The sequence below is a fragment of the Dromaius novaehollandiae genome, chromosome 5, assembly GCF_036370855.1.
Source record: "Dromaius novaehollandiae isolate bDroNov1 chromosome 5, bDroNov1.hap1, whole genome shotgun sequence".
Taxonomy (NCBI): Eukaryota; Metazoa; Chordata; class Aves; order Casuariiformes; family Dromaiidae; genus Dromaius; species Dromaius novaehollandiae.
In genome coordinates, this window is record NC_088102.1 from 40,750,085 (window position 1) to 40,777,623 (window position 27,539).

Sequence of the window (27,539 nt, forward strand, 5' to 3'; positions counted from 1 at the left end):
CAGAGGTAGAAATTTGGAGGAGCTAAGGTAGAAGAGGTAATGCATGATAAATCACCAGGGCTGAGAAGTATTTGCCTAAAGGGACGGATCCCCAGTCAAAAAATTTGTCTTTTGCATTTACAGAGAGCCTTTCCTCTGAAGGGACATGTGGGAATGAAAGAAGTCTCAGAGCATTCCCTTTAGTATGAATTTGAGCAATTTATCTTCTCACAGGGCATCGGAGACACTGGGGCGAGGATTGCAAAAGGCTGGGCAGGCGCAAACCCCAAAGCCGGCTGTCTGTCCAGGGCTTCGCGGGTGAGCTGGGTACCTGGTCGGTTAGCTCACATCCAAGGTTTACCTGCAGGCTTCAGAAGCTCAGAGGGGTGCGTTCATGGAGATTGTGTCTAAAAGCAGGATTTTCAGAAAAACCTGCGCAGCTCTGCTTTCCAGCTGACTGTGGCCTCATCTCCAGCAGGGCGGGCGATGGTATGTGTAGCTGAGCTTGCATGGATAGCCTTTTTCCTCCTTGCCATTAGCAGTATGTGCCTAACTCTCCCCATTCCCTTTTAATTTGGCCACTTCACAGTGGTGTCTCTTTTCTGCTTGCTGCTGATGTGTGTCTAGGGCTGACTATTAAATGTAAATTTTACTGATCAGTAGAAAAGGTGCTCAGAGTGATCCTGGAGAATAACAGATCAGGGAGAAGCATGCTGTGCAGAACAGCTTGGGCTTATGCTGCAGCACTCGCTGTACTTCTCTGTTGTTTCACTTTTATTTAGATACAACAGTTACAGAATTAAAAGGACCATAATAATGGATTTTCTAATACCCCGCTGTGTGTCTCCTGTAGTATCTGAAATTCTAGAACATTGCAGTTTTTGTAAACAGTACCTTCATCCTGAAATTACCTGGAGAGAGGGGAGTCATTTACATGGTTTCAGTTGGCCCAATCACACAGATATTGTTCCCCAAACAGTTGCATTTGAGTTTGTGATGAATTAAGTTTTTCATACAAGTGTGACTAAGAGCTCTGAGTCAGACCTAGTGTAGGCAGCCAGTGTGCAAAGTTTCCTTCACAGCTTTGCCCATGCATCTTAATCCTGATTTTTAGCTATTCCCAGTGTTATTTCAGTCGTGGACCTCCTTCCCACCACGGCCATCACCAGGCACATAAATACAGGCATGCACAGCCCAGCTCTGGCAGTGTGCCTCAGTCTTTCTGCCACACTTTTATTCCAGTCCGGGCTCCCAAACTCATCTGCCAACATAACTCAGATCTGATCTGCAGCACAGCTTATCGTTGGTCATAAATCAGTCTGCTGACGTCTGGCTCTGCAGTGCTGTGGCAGAGGAGGCAATGTAGATTAATGTGGAGGGGAGAGAAGGGATATAACCCAGTTTTACTAGCTGATTAGCTTAAACATGCATATTAACATGCATAACATCTTTTAGTGTTGTTACAGAGTTACAACCAGGAACATCAGGGCAGTGTCCTTGTGATAACAGAGGTGTCCAGGAGAAATGCAGTGCTTTATGCTTCAGTATGCTAATGACAAAATGGAGCAATGCAACACCCCTCGAGCTGTGTACTCACACATTTGTTCTGTTACCTATGAGCGGTGGCTGTGGCGCTGAAAATGGGTGTGGGTACAATATTGACCATTTACAGGCAAAATAATCCCTCGGAAGGAGAAGGCGCCATTTAAGTCTAGAGTAAATTAGGTTTGATTTTTGTTTTACACTCTGAATCTTTGAGAAATCACTGTTACATCCTCACAGTTCAGTTGCTATGACCGTAGAGCAGGAGCAATCCTGGTAGACCAAACTGGTTTTCGCCAGCCAGCAAAAGCCTAGGCTAGCTTTACGCTTTCCAAGTCTCACTGAGCAATACTGGGTGAAATTCCAGTGGAGGGCAAGAGTTTAATTTTCTTTGCTCTGCTCTGGTATCGTGAATATTGCCAGTAGTAACAGACACAATGAACATACTTGCTTAGGTCATTGTTGCCACAGGAAGATAAGCTTTTTAAATTGTTTTTAATTGTTACATTTTATAGAAATGTATATTGCACTTAGGTACTTTTTTAGCGATACAATTTTACAATTTACAATCAGGCTTCTAAATAGCTTAAACACATGCTATATTCAGGTGAAACATAGTTTGGTAGTAGTCTTTGATGTTCTGCAGTACATTTGAGTGGTTTGAGGTCTCATTTAAAGTAAGTATAAGGTTATCAGATACTGCTTCCAATGAAGAAATGCCTGTTATCTAGGTGCTGAATAAAAGAAAAGCATTCACAGTAATGTAATGCATATGCATATTAATTGCATCCTATATTCTCACTGTGGTAGATGGGTACTTAAAGTAAAGATTGTTCTGAGTGGGAAGAATCTGATGGGTAGGGAGTAATCACAATGAAAGTAAAACAAGGGGAAAACAAAATGTAACAGGAACAGATATGGTTTCTTTTCATTATCTGGGCTGTCAGGGAAGCGATGTGACCAGCACGTTTCAGTCTTCTTGTAATCAATTAATCATCCACTTCTCAAAACACTGTCAAAGATTCTCCGGCACTGCTAAGCCTTTGCTATAGCTGGTAAGTACATCTGCCATAGGCCAAGGAAGACGTACAGGGAAAGAATCCTAGTAAATCCTTTAAAATGGGGTCTCTAAGTGAAATGCTTCATTTTTGCCAGTATGGATTTTTTTGATAAACTGGAAGTATTATCTGTCAATAAGGACTTGTACTCAAAGAAGATTGCCAAAGCTGAGTAAATCAAAGGAATTTCAAGTGCCTGGAGGCTCGAAAGCAGGCTGAGGCACTGAGAGCAGTGGGGCATTTTTTTCTCAGATCACTGTGCGGAAAGGATGTGACATGTATGAGACAAGGTCCTAGACACATACCACGGTTTGGGGTTTAAAAAGTGCACAAAGCCTCATGTGGCAGCACAAAGCATTTGCAGATTAGAAGCTTTGACCTTCTAGCCTGTTGCTCCTCCTCTTCTCTGGGTGAAGATAACTGTTTGCATCTCTCTGTTTTATCGCAAGTCCCATGAAATTTGATACTCATCTTAAATCTCCAGCTGTCAGAGACAAATCATTCAGTGGAAATATCTCAGCTTCCAGTGAGAGAGGAAAGAAAGTAAATTTGCAGGTTTTGTGGTTGTGAAGAAGTGTCTGAGTTCACCCTGCTGTCATACAAACTGGATGCGTCCTTGGTGTGTTGAAGAAAGATTTTTGGATCGCTTTTAAGCGAAATCATTTTTAATCATTTTTCATGGTGCTGGGGACTAGCTAACAACTTCACGTTACTTTAGATTAGCAACAGCAAGAGCACGTGAGGAACGACAAGCACACAGAAAAACAAAGCAAACTAGGAAGATATTTTAGAAAAGGAGGAAGAGCCAGAGCTTTCAGTATGATTTCTATAGCCCTTGGTGTGATCCTGCTCTCAGCTGGTAGGGTGTTTTTGAGGGAGAAGAGAGGTGGTGAAAGGTCCCATGCTGCAGATGAATTTGCTCTGTGTTGATCTACCCAGCCTTCTGAGGCTGTTGAGTTACTAAATTTGGGGGTTATGCCACTTGGGAGCTAAAGTTAGCTGACTGCCAGTGACTCACTGCATACAGACTGGTGTTTCTTGTTTCTGTACAAGGAGAAATACTGACAGTGATACCTGTTACCATCTGATTGCGTGTGGTTAACAGCCTGAAAACATGAGAGCTAATGGTTTAGCTGGTAAACTGATACTCCCTTCAGCAGCACTTATCAGTGCATCCTTGGAGGTCAGTTCTGGAGGAGGAATAGGAGATAAAAAAAAATGACTGTGCTCACAAGTGCTCACTGCAAGCTGTGGCAAGGGAGGGTGCTACAGATGAGCTCAAGTGGAACATTGCTGGACTGGCTTGAGATACTAGGGCAAAGAATATATGCTGTAAGCCTTAGCTGCTCCCCTTCAGGCTAGCATATTACCTTAAAACTACTGAGAAATGAAGTTTTCTTTAAGACACCAGAGTGCAAACTGCGATGTAAGTACAGATTTGCTTCTGCGGGCTTTGCTTGGGGGGAGCTTGCAACTCCTGTCATTCACACAGGTGGAGGCAGTAATATCCTGAAGCTGCTGCAGCAGCTCATGTGTGAGTCAAAGCACTCTGTCTTTACAGCAGACAGCCTGTATAGGTCTTCCTGTGAATTTACAATCCTTGAAATATGACATTGTGCCCACTGGCATTTCTAAAGGGAGTTACAGCTACTGGAAACGAGTATGACTTTTCAAGTGCAAGGCCACAGTGACTATAGCAGCAACCTGGTGCTATCTGTGAGTATTCCCCTGCGCTCAGTAAAGAGCAGGAGCTTGGAAATACCTCACTGCTGCCCAATTAATGGCAGGATGGAGACAGGGCGAGGGAGCAGGACAGCTTCCCCTTCACACGGCACAAGTTCTGCTTGGGGCAGCCTGCCTCTCTCCTCCTTCAGCTGGGACATTTCTGACAAAAGAAATCCCATTTCTTCCTTTCTTGGAGGAGTCTGCTTGGAGCTTTGGAAAGCTCAGTCCTCCAAAGAGAAGCGCTGAACAGAGAGCTTGGTTTGGCATCCTGCAAAAAGCTGCTGCAGTTGTACCATTAGCCCTTCTGTAAGCTCTAGGTTTCCTCTCTATTTCTGTCTCAAGAGTACTCTTGTGAAAGCCTTATTATGTTTCCTTGGCAGCTGCACCTCATGACCTCCCAAGCAAGGGCATGTGAAGGAAGTATTTAGGTTTCATTAGCCAGGATAGTTGCTACTAATTAAGAAGTGTAAAAAGCCATCAAGTTAGGTGCAAATTGAATTCTTCTTTTAAAGACACTAATGAAGGCCTGTTTCCAATTAAAGATACCTTGCTTGACTAGGTAAGAATCATTTTCTTTTGTATTTCCGTGCATGAAGCAGCATCCTTTTTCATTAGCTGTCCCACATGCTGACATGAATCTTTGGGGTCTTCTGTGTTACCCCACAGACATGGTTCACCCAGTTTGAACAGGGGAGAGGAGCAGAGAGGAGTCACATCCCCTTGGCTGGCTTCCCAGGCTGCGTTGGGTTGGAACGGGCAGCCGCGTTACCATCACCCAGCAACATCTCTGTTTCTTTGTTAGCGTAAGGAGGATGGAAGCGCTCCCTGGAAGCGCTGCCAGGAGAAGGGATGTGCTGCAATGGCAGCGGCCGGTCTCGCTCCCCGCAGCTAGAGCGGGAGGCAGCTTGGGCCATGGGAGAGGGGACAGTGCAACCCTGTGGGGCTGTGCCAGCCCACGAGCGGCTGTGAGCAGCTTCGACGAGCCCGCTGCAGCCCTGAGCTTTAAGGGGTGGGTGTGAAATATCCACTAGGAGTTCAAGGCTACTTTTTTTTAACCTCACGGTTCTTGCTTCAAGACTGGGATGCGATAATAGTATGTCATGATCATCTCTTGGCTTGCATATCTGAGCATGGGATGTTTTGTTCTATTAAATAAGAACTGCAATCTGACTGTGCCTTGCCAGGACACATCTGAAGCTTTCTAAATGGCTTTGGTGTAGCTCTGACTACATGAATGCTTTAACTTTCTTGAGAGTCCTTAAGCATGAAGATAATTTGGCTTGCCTAATTTTCTGGTACTGAGTTCTACTTCTTCTTTCTTTTTTTTTTGTTATTCGCTTTAGTGATGTTTGGGCATTAAATTTATTGTGTTTTAAGTTATATGAAGTGCCTTTAAAATCCAAGGGAGGATGAACAAGCGATTCTTTTCTTCATCTCTGATTGCCATCTGTGATTTGGACCAAATAATTAATTAAATTCCCTGGCCTGCGTCCTTGTTTTGTGTCCTAGTCAGTGCAGCTCTGCATTTTCTTGGGGTTTGCTTTTCCATGATTGATCAATCAATTGTGAAAAAGTCGTTGACAATTTCTTATCCAGCTGGCAACTGGTCTATATGGCAATCTCCTCTCCTAGAGTACAATTTTAGACTCGCTTTACGTTTGGTTAATTAAGAGCACAAATCCAAGGTTAGGTGTCAGTTGCAATTGAAAATATTGCTGGACTGAGTTTTGGACTCCCAAAGATAATACTAATAGCAGTTGCCTTTGTATTTATAGCTCATGCCTTCAAGTGATGACAGACTCTTTTCATAAATGCAGTTTAGTGCAATGCAGGCAGCAGATGTGTGTACAAAACAGCATCCTGTAACTTGTGATTCAAAGGTATTTTAAAAATTGCCCAGACTTATTTTTTTTCTTAAGAAAAAACAAAGTTTAGGAATAGTTAATATTCTCTCTTCAGATTTAAAAGTCACCTTTTTTTTACAATTCCTTGAGAGCCTTATCTCAACAAATGAACAAATACATAGACAGAAGACACCTGTAGAAGGGCTGCTGCTGGCTTAAAAGATCAGATTGTGACCCAACCCTGTGCAGGAAAATAGAGCATAAGACTGATCCTGCATGGCACGCAGCATCGCAAGTCCAGATGTTGCTTGGCAGCCCCTTTGCCCTGCTTCAGAGGGCAAAGGAGTCCACAGGGTGAGAGGGCTGATGGAGGAGCTGCAGCTCCCTCCCCGCTTGACCTCAGCCAGTGTGGCTGGTTGACTGAAAAAACTGCAGGAAATAGAGGGAGGTCTCATCTTGCTCTGTGCAGGAGGGAACTCTGTTAAAGAATTAACAAACAAAGCACCGACAACAAGAAGAAAGGTAGGAATACAGATATCAGAGACTAAGTGCAGGCTTGTAAAAATATTGGCCCAGATTTCTCTGAAGCACAGGCTCTTTCAGCGTTCCCCCTGAGGCAGCGTGCTCATCTATGCATACATCTGCAGCCAGTGTGCAGGTGTCTTGCTGTAACCTCAAATGAGGGGAGAGAGCAATATTTTATGCTAGTTTAATTTAGAGTTCCTAGAGGAAAAACAGAGGGCTCAGTCTGAAAAGACAGATTTTTGTTCTGGGATTTTTATTTTTTAATATTGCCGCTTAGGCTTTGAACAGAGCTATGAGGCAATGAGCCTCCATGCGCACATCACTAAAAGACTCATTTGTTTTGAGCTCAGCAACTAGGGCATGCCAAGATTTGCCTTTAGCATCATTCAGATGTGGCAAATGCACGAGGTTACACATAACATTTTTAAGCGAGTAAAAAGTCATTACAATAGGTTTAAATAACTCATGAGAGCCGAGGAAAGCTGTAGTAAACAAAAAGTCAAAAGCAATTCAAATTGATACTAATTGTAGATAATTCCATTTCTGTATTTTCATGTGTAGGGTGCATAGCATTAGGTAATGGTTCAAAGACTTTCATCAGCCAAACTGTTGCTATCAGCAAACAATATAGTTTGGCTTTTTACATGAATGTATCCCTGCCTAGTACTCATCAAAGACCCTTTAAACTGTTACATTCAGCTGAGCAATACTCAACATGCTCTGAATATTTACTTTCTAGTTCATTGCTCTGTTATCAAGAAGAATCACAAAGTATTTGAGTTTGGAAGGGGCCTCTGGAGACTGTCAGGTCCAACTGCCCAGCTCAACCGGGTCAGCTATATGAAAATGTTCTTCAGTTTTTATTATATGCATAATCAGAGTATACGCATAATCAATTATATGCAGATCAAAGTATGATAGGCTCTGTTGGGACAGAGCTAGAAGGAACTAACAAACTCCCTATGTGCAACTTCAGTGGTGTGAAACTTTTAACAGAAATTCCTCAAGGAAAATGGTCAAAAATATTCTTTTTTTTTTGCAGCTGTTAATATAAAATATATGGAAAATTTGAGGCTGTCATCAATCTAGTTAAAACTTTTTTTAAAAGTAGAAGAAGAATGAGAAGTTGAAAACTGTATAGAGGAAGCATCTCTTAAGATATGTTTTTAGGGTTTCATACAGAAAAACTTCATTGCCAAATTTTCATTGAACAGGCCAAATGACAACAAATACAAATACTAGAAAAACAAGCATTAAACCCCTCAAGATAGTTTGGACTTCAGAGACTGGTGGTACTGTTATTGTGTACTACAAAATTCTGTTTTTTTGCTCAGGTGTGAAGTTAGTCCTTAGTCCCAGGAAAATTGGAGAAAAGGCTGTCACTAACCCCAGGGAGCAATGAATCAGGATGCAGAATGGCCACAGAAATGAGCAGACAAATGCTATGTGGAAGCTGGTGGTGAGGCTTTTATTTGAATAAGGGTTGTGAGTGACAGAGAGAGACCCACTGATTGTTTGGCTTTTGATTAGCGGTTTGATAGTGGTTTTGGTTTGGAAAGATCCTCCTTGTTCTGCAAACCTGTTACCAACCTGTGTTTCAGCAGCCAAATTCTGATAACCATGTTACGCGTGAGAAGGTGTTCAGCTCTCCTTGTGGCTGAGTTTGAGTCCTGAAACGTGGAAACTGATGTTGAATTTTTGGTCGACACTGTCCCGTCTCTCTACAAGTGTGTTGAAGAGCCACTGAGGTCCATGGCACAGCTTTCAGTAAGCCCCTTCCAGTGGCCTGTATACAGACCAGAGAAGACACCAATAAATACAGGGTGGCCACAGTTGCAGGGATTAACCTTGAATGCTCTCCAGAGCACCAGCTTTGAAATCTGCATGTAGCATGCCATCCCCTTCTTTTTCCCTCTGTCTGCTCACACATTTATTATTGATGGTCTTCCACCATCCCCTGCCCCCGGTTCCTGCCCGGCCCTTGTGCACCGCTGTGCAGAAGCAGCTGCGGGGATCAGCATGGAGCTGGGCCGCTGATCTCCAGCCTGTCAGGCCTTGTTTCTTTTCATGCCCGCTTCCTAGTGCTAACAGGGACCACTTGATACTAGTACAGAAACTGAGGAAGGAATTACGGAGGAGTTCTTTCTTCTCTATCCAGTTAGTCAGTAGGGCTTTTTTCTTCTTCTTTTTTTTCTTTTTAATATCTTCCTAGTCTCCTTGGTAAGAAATGCAGAGCTGTGTCTAGCTGGGTTGACTGCAGGTAAGAGGTGTCTTCTCCTCCAGCTAAAGTAACAGGTTTGCACAGTTTTATCCTCCCTTTGCCCTTCAGACAACTGGCATAAGAAGATACATGTAGATAATGGTTTAAGTGTCTAACTTCTGTTGATTTTCACACAGATGTATTTTGTTGAAGTTATCAGCAGTAACTTCTGAAATATCAGCAGTTTGGTATCACCAAATCCTGCTCACTCTATGCAGCAAAATAATCTCATTTAGTTAAGTACAGCTACAGATTCAAGGAAGTCAAATAGGAGAAAAATGTGTCAGTGATGCTTAGTTTAGAGATTTGTAAGGTTTCTCATTTAGTCACATTTATACAGGACATAAAACATGACTTTTAAATGAACGCTTTAGATAAAATATTCTGAAGAGGGAAGTAGAAGCTCACTGTATGCCCTTTACATCTAATCATGTTTGTGGAAATACGTATGTGGATAGACACAGCATTCAGAGACGGCTGAGTCTTTGAGAATTTTAATTTACCCACATTCATTCATGTTGCAAGTTGTCTGGTTTGATTCTCTGTGTATGCGTGCACACAGGTACATATGGTTTTTTGTTAGCTAAGAATGTTCACACAGAAGAGTTATCTGCATCTATGTTTAGAGAAAAGTTTTACTTCAAATGAATATTTATAGCTTCTTGCAAGTTGCAGTATTTGTGCATTAATAAAAGGATTCGCATCAGATGTTTTGGTGTCCTATAGGAAAAGTGGCATTGCATCAGAAAGCAAGAAGCATACTGTATTGCATAGGTGACCACTCTCAGATTGTAGAAAGCAAGTGGGAGAAGAAAAGAGTTACTGAATAACTGGTGTGCTGCAAAGCTGCTTATCCAGACTCTGACAAATATGAATACATTTATAGACTCAGGACCTGGTCACAATGAAAAATATTTATCAAATCTGGGTTTTAGCTTAAGCATCTTTATCTGCTCTCTGCCAGTAGGTTAAAAAAACAAAACATTAAAGAAGTTTATCATTAGCATAAGTTAACACCAAACATCTATTTATGAAGCTCAAGTAGTGTACCCTCAGAGAAGTTTATGATAGAAGTTTTGATTATTTATCTGTGCCCATCTACTCTGCTAATGGAGAGTAGGGATAATAGTAGTACTATGCAAAGACTGATATCCTAAGCTCCCCAAACATAAATGATGAGCCTTTGTACAATAGCAAGCTCAGGGCTCAGAGCCTGACCATTTTTTTATCTCAACTATACGGTCTTGGACCCAGGCAGCCTGAGCCTGTGCTCTTGCCTTATAATTGACGGTGAAGTGCCTACACCTCTGATTCTGCAGGAACGTGTCATCTGCCATGTACTGGCAAAGCGCCATCTTCAACCTGAGCATTAGCAGTCTAGGAAAAAGCAACTGTAAATTGGGGATGAATTTGGGGACTGACGTAAGCTACCGTGTTTGGATTTTGATCTGAAAGGGCTAATGGTTACCTCACTCTACTCCTTCTCTGGGAAAGGTTGCAGATCAAAGATTGTTAAGCCACTTGCCTGATTCTGATGCACAGAAAGATGAAGACAGTAAGACTTAAATGGGGCACCATGTTTCAGTGCATGTAGCAGTCACGCACCCAAGTCCTCAGATAACCTGCATGGAGGAGGGAGTGAGGCAGGGAGGACTTGGAGGCCAGGAACCAGCGACTGGAGCGGAGGGAGCAGAAGGGACTGCTGGGGAAGGGGAGGCGACAGGGCGAGAGACTCTGCAGTCGGTTCCTCTTTCCTGCACCAGTAAAATCCTGCTGTTGCAGAATCACACAGCTTTGTTTTAAGATAGAATTTATGGGTAAAAATACATTATTCTTGGTGAAGCAGGGAAACTCTAAGGATTTTTTTTTTTTTTTTTTTGCTTTGTGCAAGGTTGGTTCTTATCAACAGGCTATTGTACTTTGTTTCTGTCCATTTATATATTGGCCTGTAGCTTGTTTTTTTCATCTCTTAAATGTGAGTGAGAAGGATATTTCTGTTTGAAAGAACTTGAGGATTATTAAACAGATTAGTGTGATCACATGTTTTCTTTTTTCCTCCTCCCTTTACTTAGATAATCCAATACAACAGTTGCTGACAATGCCCAGGTTTCACTTTGAGGTTACCTTTAATTACCAGTGTTGCATAGCTTACCAATGGGAGAAAAGTTATATATGAAAAAAGAGCAATGTGTGAACCACATGTGGCATGCTACATGTTTACTTGCTTCCACAAATTAATTCACTGAACTATGAGTTGCCAGAATGTGTGTTGGATCCCTTTTAATTCTGTTTTGAAGGTGGTTATATTGCTTTGCAGCAAGATAGAAAAGAAACTTGGAAGATAATTTCTTAGAACACGAAAATAGTGGAACCGGAGGATTTTTAATCTGCCTTAGTAGTGAATATTTCAATACTTCAGTGACTAGTAATGACTTACAATACCTGGTAGAAGAGGATTTTATTACAAAGTGAAAACCCCTTACAGTCTTTTGATAATAATTCACTGTTAAATACTGATGTCCGATTTGAGCACTAATAGGATGTGACAACAGAGGTATCTTAGACTTGCTAATATGTAACTCTTTTGTATCTTAAAGTCAAAACTGTATTTCTGAAGGTCATAAGTGTCATTATAAAAAGTTGCAACAGGAAAGCAATTTAAAACATCATAAAACAGGGATCCCGGTGTACTTCTACCACCATAAAATGTATCCCCCATCTGTGTGTAGAGCTGCTTCAGTTTTGTCTTGGGAGGAATAAGGTAAATCATTTTAACATGGTTTGTGATAGATTGTAATAACTATATATATGTGTGTGTGTGTGTGTATATGCGTATATATAGTTATTACATCTATCACAAATAGATGTATATATACTTATATATGTGTATATATAGTTATTACATCTGTGTTTAAAACTCATGTCATTTATGTGTGTTATTTAGTGTGTTAATGGGTGTTAGTACTTTAGGTATGGCTTATTATCAAACATCCCTATCAGTCTCATATCTGACTCTTGGCAATTAGAAAAAGTACTCTTGCAGCATAATTGTGTACTTAATTCCATCTTTCATCATAGAGTAATAAAAAATGTAGTGGAATAGATGTTTTGACTAACCATTCTTGCAGACACGTAAATGGGCATTTAAATCATATATATATATATATATGTATGTATGTATCAAACAATATTCTACAAGCAGAAGTATACTACAGTGGAAATCACTGCTGTGCTAAGTAGGGTATAATGGAAGTTAAGACCATATTGTAGAACCGGTTGTTAACATTTAATGAGATTTAATAAGTTTATGGCGCTGTTCTCCGTGCTGGATATTCTCCTGCCACACCATGAAAACCTAATTAATCGAACAGGAAATCCACAAGAAAAATTACCTGTGTCATGCAAAAGGATTATGGACCATTCATGTTTTGGAGCTAATTTTTTTTGCGTTTAAAAGACTACATTGTATGTATATTTTTATATATATATATTTATATATATATATATATATATATATCACACAATAGTGATATAAAAACTTGTAACAGTGGGTATTTTGTGCTCTGGAGGCAGCTTGCTCTCATTTGGTATATTCACATGTCAAAACAGCCATCATGCTGCAGCCACAGGAGGGCACAGAATCTGTTCCTTTTATTTATTCTGTTCTTTCTCTGTGAATAAAGCAGCAAGTAAGCATTATAGAGCCCAGAGATGGCCTCTTATGTTGTCCACTGGTAGCAGAGGCTGAAGAGTGTGCCTCGTGTTGCTGGGCAGTGCCTTGCTGCGGAGGGTGTCTCCAGTTGCCTGTCATATATGCCCCTAGAGAAAGGTGCGTTAGGGTGTAAACTGGGGCAAAGACAGCAGTAAGTTGCCAAAAGTAGAAGACAGATACTTTTCTCTGCAGAATTTTTAACTTTTGTTCTATAGACTGATTCCTTTTCCTTGAATAAGAAACATATCAGTTAGGTTCCAAGAGGTGGAAGCCTTTAAAACTGGTATTTCTGGCAAGATTCATGGAAGCTGTAAACATTTCTGCCTGACTAATGTACACGCGCGAGTTCTGGAAAGCTAATCTAGAGGTACCTCTAACTCTTTCTAGACAACTTTCTAGGTATATTATAATATATAGGGTTAAAAAGCATAGCAGACCCTGCCCAAGTGAGGGATTAGAGGCATTTAATGCCAATATTACAAGTAGTGCTTCTGGAAAAGAGACCCTCTATAGTATTTCCCAATAACGTGCTTCTCTTCTGGAAAAGCTTTTTAGATACAAAAAAAGATGATAGAATACATTGGTGTTTAGTTCATACTTCCTTTCAAAAAAAGGAGAAAAGCCAGTGTTTAATTGCAGTAGCAGTTTGACCCTGAGATCTGAAGTGAAAGCAGGCGTGGCATCATCGTCTGCAGTTGCCACGAGTTTGCCTAAAGTGACGTGTTCCTTGATTCCTTATAAGCAACAGGAAGATAATTATACTGGGGAAGAGAACCTACTGTTTTTTCTACATGAACACTGGAAATTATCTTTTTTCCAAAGTAGTTTTATAAATTGTTTTGTTTAAGTATCCCTTTTAGCAACCTGACAGTGTAATTGCTACCAGAGGGCTGAGCTAACAGTAGTAGAACCACTGAATAAATCATAAAATCAGTGGTAAAGTAAATAACTTTACCCATGGTGATGTATTTGAGTGGTGGCAAAAATTGTAACTACTGCTTTACTTGGAACACTTTTTGCCAAAGGGAAAGCACTAGTCACTTTTAGAATAATAGATGATGGTAGCAGCACATTAAAATGTTAATGAATCCAATAAAGATGATCATGTCATGTGAATTTTTAATTCTTGTGTCTTCCATTGAGTGATCTGTGAGGTTTGGGGGATTTGGGGGCAGGAGGGGGGTTTCATTCTAGCTATAGCTACTGCCCAGGCCAAGGGCCAGAGCAATTCAGTGGCTCCATTCAAGAAGCTCTGGGCTTCTGCATTGTCTGAGCTGGCCTGCCAACATGACTTACTATACTTTTAATGATTTAATTCCTAGATTAAGATAACATTGGTCAGACACAGTCAGATCTGGTTTTGCTAATGCTCAAGTTTATTTTAAAGCTTCTCTCTTAATACTTCCATAGTTATGACTCTTCGTTTCTACTAATGCTCACTAGCATATCAGTACCTCCGATTACATTACAATAAAGGAGAATGAAGCAGAGCATTTTTAAAGCATTTTTTAAATCTTTGCCAAATGCCAAATCTTGTTACCTTACTGTACATATGGCATCTGTACTTTGCAGAGTGTTTAGATATGGTTGTTTGGTTTTAGTCTAGTTTTCTAGACTAGCTTTGCACATAGCTGTGTAAGAAACTATTGGAGTGAAACTTAAAACAGCTGAAACATTATCAAGTTACTGACTATTTTTTATGGTCAGTACTAAGCATTTAGTAATTGTTTTATTAGCTTTTCTCCTCTAGAGATGTGGATTGAGTTTCTAAACATTGCCCAACAGGCCAGTCCTGCCCCTGCCTTCTGCCCAGAAGTCTCTCCCGCTGCTGGTGCAGAAGGGCTTTGAGAGCTAAATGCTCTGGCTGAACCTCTTCAGGGGCTAAACTAAAGCTTTCCTTTTCCAAGACTGTTAATCTTGTGTATTTTTGTGATCACAAAATTGCCAGGTCTTTTTGATAACTATTTTTCAATGTACTAAAACAGCAGTATGGAAAAATACAGATATATGGAGAAGAATATCCAAATCTGCATGATTTCACACTCTCCAACAAAGTGAAATCTTCACAAAGCATCTTTCTTCCCTCTGTTCTGAAATTCAAATGAAAATAACATTTCCTTTTTCAGTGTTTGCCTTTAAATGCTGGATGTCGGATTTGTTTTTCTGTGTGTATGTCTGCCTTTATTTATTTATTTTTTATTTTTTTTGAAAAGTCATCTCCTAGTTTTGTGCATAGAAATTATAAGGAGACACATGACACAGTGGAGATGGAGAGACACTGAAAATATGACCTCTTGAGAGTGGTAAATGGGGTTGCCTCTTTTTCCTGTAATTTATAAACTGCTTTGCTTTGCATCTACTTCAGAGCATTTAGGGAGGGGAAGGAATCTAATCTTTATTGTGGTACAGCACTTTTGCAAGACAAAGAGTTAAATGATGCATGAAATGACCTGTCACACTGTATTATGTGCCAAAGCATTACACACACCGAGGAATGCTTAAAAAAAACCCAAAAAGCAGAAAAAAACCAATTCCCCAAGTCCCATGTTTTTTGTTTTGAAGGAAAACATTTGGTTTATATATATATATATATATATATATATATATGCATACATATATATATATATTTCTGCATAATATATTTTATCAAAGCTACAAGAGCCCAGCAACCGCCAAAAGAGAAAGAGGAGATATTGTGGATGGTTTCCTACACCAATTTATTAGGGAAGCTAACAGTGGAGATTGTATGTCTTTGATAAGACATTCCTTTAAGGAACAACAAAGCCAAGTTTTGCATTTCATCCTGGAAATATTTTATGAACTATTTTCCAATTAAATAGAAAATGATTGTATATTGCATTTCTTTAGTCATAGTGTTTTCAAGTTCTTTCATGAAATTTTGCCTGCATTTCATAATGCTTTGTCGACGCTCAGATCAAAACAAGAAATCTGCCACGTAAGAAGTCCTGTCTTCATAGTGAAATCAAGGACACTATGAAGACGGGACTTTTTGCATGGCAGATGTACCTTCTGTGAAGGTATGGACCCAAATCTCCCCTCAGGCATGGAGCCTAAATCAAAGTGTAAATATAGGCCTTACAGATTTAAAAGCAGAATATAGTCACTTTTAAATGAGAGCTACTTCCTTTCAGTTTTCTCTTTCTGTGTTCAGAAATTGCTCCTGAATACAGCAGATTTTCTTACCTGACTGCAGGGTTTGCTCTCTGTTAAAGATCTATCAGTAGGGTAGAAAATCTGTCTCTCTCTAAAAAAGTGATAACTGGAGAATGGTGCAATTTTCAGGGGGTGTTTGAGGTTATACAATAAAATTTCCTGTATATATTTACTTAGGTTTTTAAAGACAACAGTGGGAATGACAAAAGGCTGATCAGGCATTCACCAACTTCTTCTCTGCCTAATAGTTATATATTTTTTATTTGTATTTTTGTTAACAAAAAGTTAAGATATTTTAAATTCATTTACTTTGTGTAAACTGGTTAGCAATTGCTGCATTTTCTAGCAAGGGGGAAGGCAGTGACTCATGAGGAACAGCCTGCATTTTTACCCCTGCTCATTATTGTTTAAAATCATTTATTTTCTGCCAGACCTGGATATGGCCTCTTCTAACCTGTTCTGTGAGAAGGCTCATTTTCACGTGATACGGGAGCTGTAAAGGAGACAGCTGGAAATTCCTTTTCCTGCCAGCCTCTCGCTCAAGGCAGGCGAAGGGAAGTGTGGCAATTCTGTATTTCCAGCCCTGGAGAGAGACCGTGGGCAGAGGCCTTTAGGGCATTGCTTGACCTCTTGGCTTTGGGAATATGTGAGTAGAAGTCTGTCTGGGTTTGTGGTTTTGGTTTAAAATGTTTTGGATGCAGTTCATAGTTGGCTCCTCCTTTTTCTCAAGATTTGGGAGTTACAAATTGCTCTACCCGGGCAGATCAGTGACCTACCAAAGTCCAGCATGTTTCTGTCCCAAAATGCCTTGTATATTTGGTGTTCTGGAGAAAAGTGAACTTCCTCTACATATATTGTGTTTATCAACTACGGTTCAACATCATGGGAGAGAGAAAGAGACACTCTGCTCTCACCCAGGGCATGCACAGACCACTGCAGGCTCAGATTAAAAAAAAAAAAAAGCACACAAGTGAGACACCAGTGACTAGAATAACATCAAAGTGGCAGCAGAAGGCCTAATGCAGTATTATCTGTAGGCTGGGACTGATTGGAAGTGAGTACTCTTTGCTGGGTGAAAATTTATCGGGTTTATTCTCTTAACAGTCTCCTCTTGAGTTCCGCAGAGTTCATTAACGCAACTCGTTTGCTGCCTGTTAACTGAGGTGGGGAAGGAGATGGTGTCTTTGATCCAAAGTGAGTTTTGACAGTGAATCCAGGAACTGGCATCTACCTGCAGCCGTTTGGCTCCCGGGCTCACTTATCCGTTCATTATTTCATGTAATCTAGTGTAACAGTAAAACTGAAGCTTATGTCTTGTAAGAAGGCGTGAAACACTGGCCCCGAGTCTTGTTACAAATTTGAGATCCAGGCCAGTGTTGTTGGAGGATTTAAGTTTCCTGGGGCTTTCTCAACAGTTCCAGCACGGAACCAGGTTTCGGCATAATTTCGATGTGCATTATGAAGTTCATGTTACTAGTTAGTTAAAGTTATTAGTTCATGGCCAGAACTCCAAGCGAAACTGCAGGTGTGGGAGGTAAACCCAAAGCTGGCGAACTGAAACTGCTCTGCTGTGTCTTACTTCAGCTGTCTGCCAGCTGAAGGGGTTTGTGCAGTGTTGTCTGGGATGGCAGAACGGCACTGAGCGGCTTCCCGGGGTCGCAGCTCTGCTCCTCGTGCTCCCAGCGCCAGATTAATGGGCGCCACGGCGGGAGGGCGGCAGGTGCCTGGCCGGGGGTCCTTCGTGTCGTACACGGAGTTTTACTCGCCGCCACGTAGCACCCGTGCCGGGTCTGCAGGGCACGTGGCTGCACTCGGCTTCTCACTTGTCCCTACACAAGCAGTCTGGAGAGCTACACACTTTTGCGTTAGGTGCAATGATGCAGCAGAAAAAAAATCTCTATCGTTTCCAAGGTGACTTCTGCAGCCAGCCGTCTCTGTAGTGAGGCAGCAGACTGCTGCTGATCCCTGCCATAGATTACTTTATTAAAAGTTCATCAGAAAAAGTGTGCACCCCTGTCTTTCTCAACCTCCACCCCCACCTCCTGCAGCCCCTGGGGTTACTGACAAGAGGGGCCTGTAGTGACTGTATCAACATCAGTGCAACTATGGACTTCCAGTTAAAACTTCTTTTTCCCTCGTATTTCAGCCTGTGCTGTTGCTTTGTTTCAATTCTTCAATTCTCCATCTGCAGAAAGTTGTTGAAGAGCCTTTCAGGGTTATCCATTCAGATCTAGCTGAGGATGGTGTGGTCAAAAGTAGCTAGTATTAGGTGACTGTGGCCTGTGTAAAATGGTCTGCGAGGCTTAATGCTATTACTAGCTGACAGATACCATCAGGCCAGACAAGGCTCCCTTAGCAGCACTATTTAGGGATCAGGGAGACTGAATTTCTTCTGTTTTTGCCAAAGTTTTTTCCAGTTCAGACTGAAATACACTGAGAAGCGGTTTGTAGCTGATCCCTGCATGGAGGGAGGACTCCTAATTCTAGTGACTTTCTCTGAGTTTATACTTAAAAAAAGGGGTAGGAGGAGGCTAACATAAAAATAAGAAGAAAGTGAACTGGAGAAAAATAGTATCAGCAATGACAATAACAAAATACACACATTCCCACTGAAGACAGAGCTGGAATAATACAGTGCGGTGTTGCACATTACAGTTTTCCTGCCTGACAAATTCTGTGTATTTATGTATGTGTACACATAGGTCCACATATGCATGTGCATAGTTCACAAGTTACACAAAAGCCACTCTTATTCAGTGCATACTGTATGGCAGTAACCATGTTATATGGATAATTTTATCTCACTGAAATGTGACTTGCATCACACTTCAGTAATAATTCTCTGGCCATGTGGCTTTCACTGGAGTGCTTTTAAATGCATGACATCTTCTGTGGATATTTATGATACTTCCCTACTGTTTTTTTTTTCCTTCCATAGCAAAATAAGTATTTTGCTTACTGTGCAGAAAAACTGATCAGAGCGGCCATGCTCTAAATGGTATAAGACCTTCCAAGCTGATTATGTGCATGTCTATGACATCTCTACTGTAACTGTGGAAAAGCATGGAAAAAGAGAATGCACCGCTGTCTTGACAAGAAACTTGCATTACGCTGTAAAGTGCAACAGAAGGAGAACCAAATGTTTGCTACCATAATTAAAATAAGTTGCCTAGTCAGTAAATAAGAGTCCACTTTTGGTATTTTTAAACAGCTTTCTAAGATGACAAAAATAACCTCTCTTTCAGATGATTATAGCTCATGTAGAATTTGAGCTCATCAGGAGTTTTCTGTCAAAATATTTTTTAATGGAAAATGTAGTTGCCATAACATTGACGTCTTTTGCATGGAACTGTTAATATCAGTGGGGTAAAAATCTTAATTTTCAGGGTGGAGGGGAGAAAATTACGTTTATTTAGCTCAATTAGAGAATTTCAGTTTGCTGAATTAATCTGCTATGCTTTGGTTTTATTCACCTGAATGTTAAATCATATTTCCTTACTGAGCATACACTACCTGATGGAAATTGCTCCAGCTCCCACTTTCTGTGACTTTAATAATTCAACCAAGAGCCAAGCTGGTGGTGCAGTATGCGGCTTGTGTAGCAGGCTGTATTATGAGAGATGTAGTCTGATCAAAAAGCTGTTGTTGTGGTGTTCCCCAAACTCCCTTGTTGCACCTCAGCAGCTGAGTAGGAAAGCTTACAGTTGCCTAGTATTTCATAGGGATGGGGAAAGAGAGGCATGCAGACCGCAGGAGACTTGGCTAGAGTCACCTGAAAGTTCAGTGTGGAATTGGGACTAGCTCTTAATTTTCCTAACTCTGTCTCACTCTTCCTGTTTTTCCAAGTACTAAATAGACAAAAGCATCCCCACCAAAAAAAAAGACTAGAAGAAATAAAAATTGTTAGAATAGTTGGTCTCTTAGATATTTCTCAAGTATCATTTTAGACAGTTCTATTGATATGGTAACAGCTGGCCCTTCATGTGATGATTTGGTGAGTAAATATTATGCTTTGTGAAGGTATAGGTGTATTAGCAGCACTATACAAATAATAATAACAAGTGCCTTTGTAAGTATCCCTTCACCAGCACCTTCTCGTTCTATCAAAATAGATATATGTAAATTATAAATCATGTTACCGGTCTCAAGGTGACATTGTTAGCTTTTTTTTCATCCTTCCACTAGATGTCTGAAGAACACAGTTGTTCTTTTCTGTCCTTCCTGAAACACACTTAAGCATGAGGAAAGTGCTATATGGAGCACTTTGCCTTTATCTGGAAATTAGCCCAGAAATTTGGGAAGAAACAGAGGTAACAGTTCCGTCAGGAACAGGACAAGATCTGTCAGTGCCGCTGCCCTCAGCAGGCGTCGGAAATTGGTCATGTGGGATACAGCCAAAGGGTCCAGCCAGCTGCCGTGTCAGCGCCCTGCCACATTTTCTTTCTTGTTCCAGTTGTCGGGATTTTGAAAGGTTGTCAGAGGTGGGGATTGCATCTTTCATAGTCGTGTAGCATTCACTATCCGAGGAACTCCAAGTCCTTCGCTGACATCTTCTGAATTAAGTTTCACTGCCCCTTTGGGATTTAGTATTATCTCCATTATACAGAAGGGGAGACTTAGACAAAGACAGATGAAGCTGTTTGCTCAAGGTCACAAAGCAATTCTCTGGCGGTGCTGCTCTGCTGCTTCCCAACACCGTGTCTTGAAGGCAAGGTTGTCCCTTCTCCCTGGAGGGTGCTGAAGGGAGGTGTTTCATCACTTTTCTCAGCCTTTTCTTCCTGTGTTTGAGGAGAGTGAAATTGTCTAGACTGGTGAAACAAGTAGGTTTCAGAAATCTTGTCAAGTTAACTTTTCTTGTCTGTGCAGGCGTGGGGCTGCATGGCAGGAATCAGGAGGTGTAAAAGGCATAGGAACATCAGTATTGTCAGATGGCCGGTCAGAGATGCTTATGGGACAAGTAGGGATTGGCAATGTGAGAAATGCTGTCTATTTATTTTAAATGTATACTTCAGTCAAGGAAAAAAAGATCAAATGTATTTATAATTCTGTTATCATCATGATAGCTCACCAGAGGTTGATCCTGTCCTTCATATATCATCCAGCTCCACCAGTATTCATGGGCGTACAGAGTTGTCTGTCCAACCCAGTAAGCTTAATGTTAGTGCCGATGAGTGATGCTTGCAGACCATTCTGCCACTGGTTAGCTAGCAATAGGAATGCCCATGAGCAGGGTGCCTGGTCCAAGTAGTCAGACGGGAATATGGTGCACACTGAAATATTCAGAAAAGCGCAGCTATCCTTTCCTGCAACTTCCCAGGGAGTGTGCGGGCCCGACTCACAGGCTAGGCTACAAAAATGGCACTGTTTCCATTATTAGCTTACTAAAATGAGCTGGCAAAATTGGACTGTGACGATCACTGACATCAGTAGGTGCTAATCACTCAGTAATAGTAAAAATGCTCAGGAATGTAGCCCTGGTAGGCCGTTACTGGTATCCAGCTATCGGGTCTTTCCTTGTGCTTTACATGCCATTCCCTCAATTCGTTGCCTACAAGGCCAGTCTTGACACTGAGCAGGGTGCTTCCACAGCTCAGCAAGACTATGCATGCTGACACGCTGCCTTTTGGTGCCTGCTTTAATTTGGTGTTGGGAGAAAGAGAAATTACTGGAAAGTCAAGAATCATTTTCCCCCTTATAATAGTAATGCTAGGAACGTTGTGCGGCACTGCCCCAGAATTACCTGGTTATGATCAGTGATCTGAGTTTGTCTACACAGAAGCCGTTCTTGCATTCTGGAAAATCCTGAAAGATCTTTAAAAAAAACACAGTTAATTCTGAAATAGCTCTCGCTTCTTTTGTCTTCGGTTGGCCTGTTTGTCAAAAACATGGGATTCCTCTTAGTACGGAAATGTATTTCACACGTGATCAAGAAATACACAAATGGCTTATCATTTCTGCGTCCTGTCATGCTTATGTTCAGGGGAACTGCTTTTCATCCTCAGTAAACATTTTCCAAGATGGATGAAACCACAGTAGTATTACATTTGTTGTTGTGTTATAATTATGATTTATTTATTATAACACATCAACAAATGTAATATTGTGGTCTCCCCTGCTTCAGAGAAGGAACTTTCCATCCGCAAGTGATAGACATCTGCGCTGGGACAGAAACTCAAGGTGGTCTCCCCTTCCCTGTCTTAGGCCAGTAAAAGTGCTGACAGTGGAAGAGAAGGTCTAATAAAGGCCAGGAGGTTCCCACACATGTAGTATGTGTTTGGGCTTTAGTGCAGAAAATGGGTTGGTAAACTCCTTCCAACTACCTGTTCCTGTTCCTGCTGATAATCTGCTCCTGAAACCAAAACTCCTTTGTAAATACAGTGAAACTGAGGTGAAGTGAAATGAAATCACTCTGGACAAAGAAAGGGGCAGTGGAGTGGTTAGCATCTTTTCACTAGGAAAGGCAGGTCTAATATTATGAATACATTACAGTGTGTACCTAGCAGTGACAGCAGTTAAATAAATTGCTCTGGCTTTCTCGGGGAAATATTGATCCAGGATCCAGGATCCACTCAGATAGAAGAGTAATAATTCCCTTTACTGATGCAAAATGAGACCAGCTTGAAATAGCAGTGACCCCCATAACAGAAGATAAATATTGCCTGTTTTTACCATGACTTTCGATGGGCAGAAGTTAGTTCACTGGAGATCACTCATTTAGGAGTGACAGATATGAGGAACACTTCTTAATGTCTGCATTCTTGCCTGCTGAAATGAACTATTCAAGGACTCATACTCGCTGTCTGCCAGATAAAGAAACATAAGGGGAAGTTCAATGAAATGGGCAACTGAAAGAATGATCATTAGCAGTGATTAAGTAACTATTCTGAAAGTTAAGACAAAATGCTTCAATAGAAGTGACCTTCAGACTTGATGATCCCTTCCTACTTTCCTCCATACTCGAAGCTGCAACAATCACTATTTTTTCTTACCACTGTGTCACTCACTTCCTGAAGCATTTCTATGCCTAATCAGGAATTTGGACCCAAAGTGATAATTTCTGCAAACTTCAGGTGGACTCAGACTACAAAGCCTGATACAGGTCAAAATATTGCGTATAGATCCTCTCTTTGTAACAGATCGAACGAAAAGCTTGACTTAGATTGCTAAAACGTAAATAGCTTGGAAAACTGCTGGAGAGCACAAGAAAGCATGTTGTGAATAGAAAGATTACATAAAATCACAGGTTATAACACTGTGTGCTTTCAGGCACCAGATTGCAAGTGCTGGTGTATTGTAGGAAGATGCTATAGGAGTCTCTGCATCAGATGAGAGGAAGGGGAAGAAAGGAGATCTGAGCAGAAAGGGAAGGAGAGACATACTGTCCAGTGCTGGGTAATAAGGAGAGCATAAACTGCCAGTAGTCCAGCTGGAAGACAAGAGGAAGAAGAATTGTTTGGAGCCTTTTGGGAAGGAGTGATCTCTAGAGCAATCTTGTTCATTTTGATTTTTAATTGCATTAGAGCATTATAAGTGCAATTGAAACCAAAAACATCAATGCAAACTTGATTGTTTTGAATGAGGATGGTTTGGGGAGAAAACAGTGTATTTTGCTTTCAAGATAAGTTTTATTTTGCTTGGAATTGATTTTTTTCTTGCAGTGATAATTATATAAACCATATTTGCTGTGGTTTTGGTTTACAGTGAGCAAAAGTAGCAAGTTTCTTTTCTGCATTGAAACAATTATTTTAGCTCACATTTTTCCATTCTGAACTTTTTTATTTCAAAAAAAGCAACATTTTTAGTAAAATTATGCTTGCATTTTCAAAGTTCTTAAGTGCTCCTGCAAAGATGGGACCCTAACATGTTCCAGAATATTTTCCTCTTCTAATATACAAATAGAAAATTTATCTGTGATTCCAGTTCCAAGTGCACCAGGAAGAAGGCATGTGACCAGCTGGACGCAGAGAGGCTTGTTCATTGCTAGGGTGCCGTCTGAGTGCCTCTCAGTCTGGCTGACCCTGTTGGCCCGTCCTTAACGGGATGCTGAAATGGCACATCCTCCTGGCCAGCGGGCACGCAAGGAGCCTCACGTCGGCGAGCTCGCAAGGAGCACTGTAGCCTCCTCAAACAAGCCTTCTTGCTTGTTACAAGCAATTCCAAAAGCACTTCTCAGGTTTGCTGTGCTGTCAAGCCTTTCTCAAGATCATGGAGCACTCATGAAATACTTATTGTCAAGTCTGAGAGTAGCACTTACTGCTCCGCTTATCCTTAGAGTGGAAGAAATTTTGATCAATAAGTAACTTTGCATAAAGTTCAGGTAAAGGGGAAATGATTGTATTGATTTTCCTAGTGTTTGGATTGAGAGAAAAGCAGCATTATTGCATTACAAATTAACTTCAGATAACCCACCCTCCAGCAATCTAGTGATTCTCTGATGATATTTTTGTCTTTGTGACTTAGTTTCTGCTGAGAGTCTGTTCAGTGCATGTGTTAATTTAAGAATAATATATAAACAAGGTGTGAACAGTTCAGTTATGTGATAGCCTGAGGTTATAAACACAGTGATAAAATTCAATGTCTGAATTTGGCAGGGAGATTGTCTTAGTGCTGCAGAAAGATTTGAAATTAAATTTATTTTGAAATGTAGGTAGACTTATGTCTCTCAAATTTACTTTCACATCTAAATCAAACATGCTTTTTAGAGTTGGAGAGACTTGTTCAAGCTCTCAGACTGCTTGCATTTAAGTGAGAGAGCTGCTATGCTCCGGCCATGTCTTGTTCTCATGGGGAGGGTCTCCCTGCTGCGGTTACATTTCATATCATCAGAGAAGAGACAAGCTTCAGGAAAAACGCAGAACAATGATCCTGGGGAAGGGGTTTCTCCCTGGCTTGCCTCTCCCAGACCTTTACTCCAAATGGATGGGAGCTCTTGTTGCTACAGGGCCAGGAGGACTCTGCTGTAAACCACCTGAGCTGCCAGGAGGGGAGCCCTGGTCTTCTGCCTTGTTTTTATTGGGCTTCTGAGACCTTTTTTAGCTTGAAAGAAGGGAGTTCTTGAAAATACCAGATTTCTGCATTGTGCTTGTGTTTAGTATTTTGTTCTTCCTGTTGCTGCCTTCAAATAAAAGCAGGAAATATCCCCAAAAGAAGCAAAAATCCCTTCCTATTTTAGAAAAATGGGAAGAGCTTTCCCCAGTAATCAGATTCTCTGATTGCCATAGCTTTTGAAGATGGCTGTACATGATTGATTATGTACGTGCCTGTAAAGTATGAGTTAACTTGTTATGAAAGTCCAAACAGTTATTCCTTTATGATCATTTTACTTTTGGTTCTTTGCTTCATATGGTGACCATGGCTACATACCATCCCAGTTTACAGCATTAGACTGGGGGAAAAAATCACCCTATGTTTATCCTCTCAAGCCATAGGTAGTGGAGTCTTTCCTTGCTGGGATCCTCTGGAAAATGAGAGCCTTCCCAAGGACACAGGATCAAAAATTCAAATGAATGTGGGAGAAAGTGGGAAACTGGACTGGACAGGAAGGTCATGGTTCAAAAACAAAAACAAAACAAAAAGGGGAAACACTGAGCATAGCCAGAGCATAGTCACTGCTTCTGATGGGTATGGTCACTGTCAAATAGTGGTCCTGTGGTCTGATGGCTCTTTGGTTGATCAATATGGCTCTTCTTATATTCTTAAAGGAAAAAAAAAAACTTTTCTACTGCGTTATCTGCTGCACGAGACATTCCATGTCCTGACAGAGGAATCTTCCCTCCTTTTTTTATAAGCTTCCCTGATATTAAAAGCTCCTTAAGCTGGTTGCAGTACAGACTATAACCTAATTCACACGCTAACCTAACAACATGTTTCTGTTTCTGTCTCCACTGATCAGCAAAACAGATGATTACAATAGGATTGCCAGTGTAGTCAGACCACCATTTTTCCAGCTGGTCTATACCGTCTCATGGTTTAAGTTTGGGAAGCGATAGCCATTTTTCTAGGTCTGTGTTAGTGCAGTGATACACACAGTACATCTGAGCCCTATTCTATCTGCAGGGCTCCAAAGCACTCCAGTTATATAAATAGTCACCATTTTGCATAAACCACCAAGTCTTTCCTTCCTTTTGACAGATTGAAGACATCATTACAAGAATGCAAGACGACAAAACAGGTGGAGTTCCCATCCGAACTGTGAAGAGCTTTCTGTCTAAAATCCCCAGTGTCGTCACAGGTAAGGACCTTGGTTAGAACTGAAGAGAATATGAGCTGGTACTAGCTGCAGCTGAGGCAATGCATTGCTAAAGCCGTGAGAAAGGGAGACTGAAAAGAAAAACTTCCTAAACTCTGCTTATTTTCTGCACATCTTTTTCTTATGGGGTGAAGTATTATTTTCTCTCTCTTACCAAAAACTTTTATCAGACTTCTGTCACAGGTAGAGGAATGTGCAATATCTGTTGTGCTGCTGTTCCGTCTTACTAAAATTATATGTATAGAAGTGTGATGCTGGATGGTGCAGGAACAGGGTATCGGAGAACAAAGCCATTCATCTCCATACTTCCAGACAGAATGTTTTCCAGTGCAAAAAAGACCTTTGCCGTTATTATGTGAGAAGTTTACTCAGCGTGATGTAAATGGCATTGAGGAGTTGTGGTTGTGTTTCTGGTACCTGCTTTCACCAACACTATACTTGCTTATAGCGGCATAGAACTACTGTTTCACCTTAATCCTCCACTAGACTGTTGTCCAGTATGTGGTATCCAACTAATCCTATGACTTAAAATTTATGACTTTGTTTAGCTCTGTGAAGAAAATACCTTTTTTTTGGTCCTGCAGAGTCTCTTCCCAGATCAGACCAGGTGCACGCATTGATGGGTCTGTTTAGGGAAACTTCTTCTGAAGAACGAAGGGCTGTTCACTCTCTGTGGCTGTTACTGTGGCATCTTCACTGTGATGAAATCCAAATGATCACAAAAAATGAAAAAGTCTTACTATATTGTTGCATATAGCCAGCACACCAATAACTGAGAGAAGAGTGGCAGTTCTTGCTCTTAGAAACTTACATATTGTTGTAAAATAATGGGGAAATATCTCTAGTTAACAAGGATAGTGGCACATACAGCTAATGGTGTCAAAACTTTGTGAAGGTGGTTCCCTGCGCTGCAGCTTATCTGGGCTGAAGCCCTTTGAAAGTATCTTTACTTTCGAAATGGTTGGATTGAGCAGAGTTTGAGTTTATGTTGATTCATTCAGAGGGATAAGGAGTGTGATTTAATATCCTTGTATCAGAAAAAATGTCTGACTTAAGCTACAGGAATGGAATAGAAATCTGCAGGACTCTGGGTAATAGGGAGAGAATATGGAAATTGGAATGATGTTGTTACTTAAAAAATGCTCGGTCTGGTAAATCCTTTTTTACTGAGCAGCAGTCTGTTCTGTCTGCAGTTGATTTCAGGATGATGACTCAGTGTAACTAGCCGTTTGCAGGGTCAGGGCTTTACTGTGGAAAAGAAATATGAATCTAGAATGAAATGTGGAAATTGTGTTACTAAATTGCAGCTTATGTCTAAAACAGGTATGAGCTAACTATTTTTAAGGTTTCTGGTGGGGAAATAACCATTTATCTAGTTTGAAAATTTCAGAAGCACTAATCCAGCATACACAAAGATATACTCAACTAAAAGAGGTTGCTGATATTTTTGTTAATATTCATAGCATTGATT

The 27,539-nt window shown here is 40.9% G+C and overlaps 1 protein-coding gene across 3 annotated transcripts in view; it reads left to right on the forward strand.

Moving 5' to 3' along the window:
- RGS6 (regulator of G protein signaling 6) overlaps positions 1-27,539 on the forward strand; it is a 296,947-nt gene that overhangs the window by 157,096 nt on the left and 112,312 nt on the right. For all 3 annotated transcript variants that reach the window (XM_026095735.2, XM_064512543.1, XM_026095737.2), the window contains exon 3: positions 25,951-26,050. In XM_026095735.2, coding sequence (XP_025951520.2) covers positions 25,951-26,050 — 100 coding nt within the window. The remainder of the gene's footprint in view (positions 1-25,950; positions 26,051-27,539) is intronic.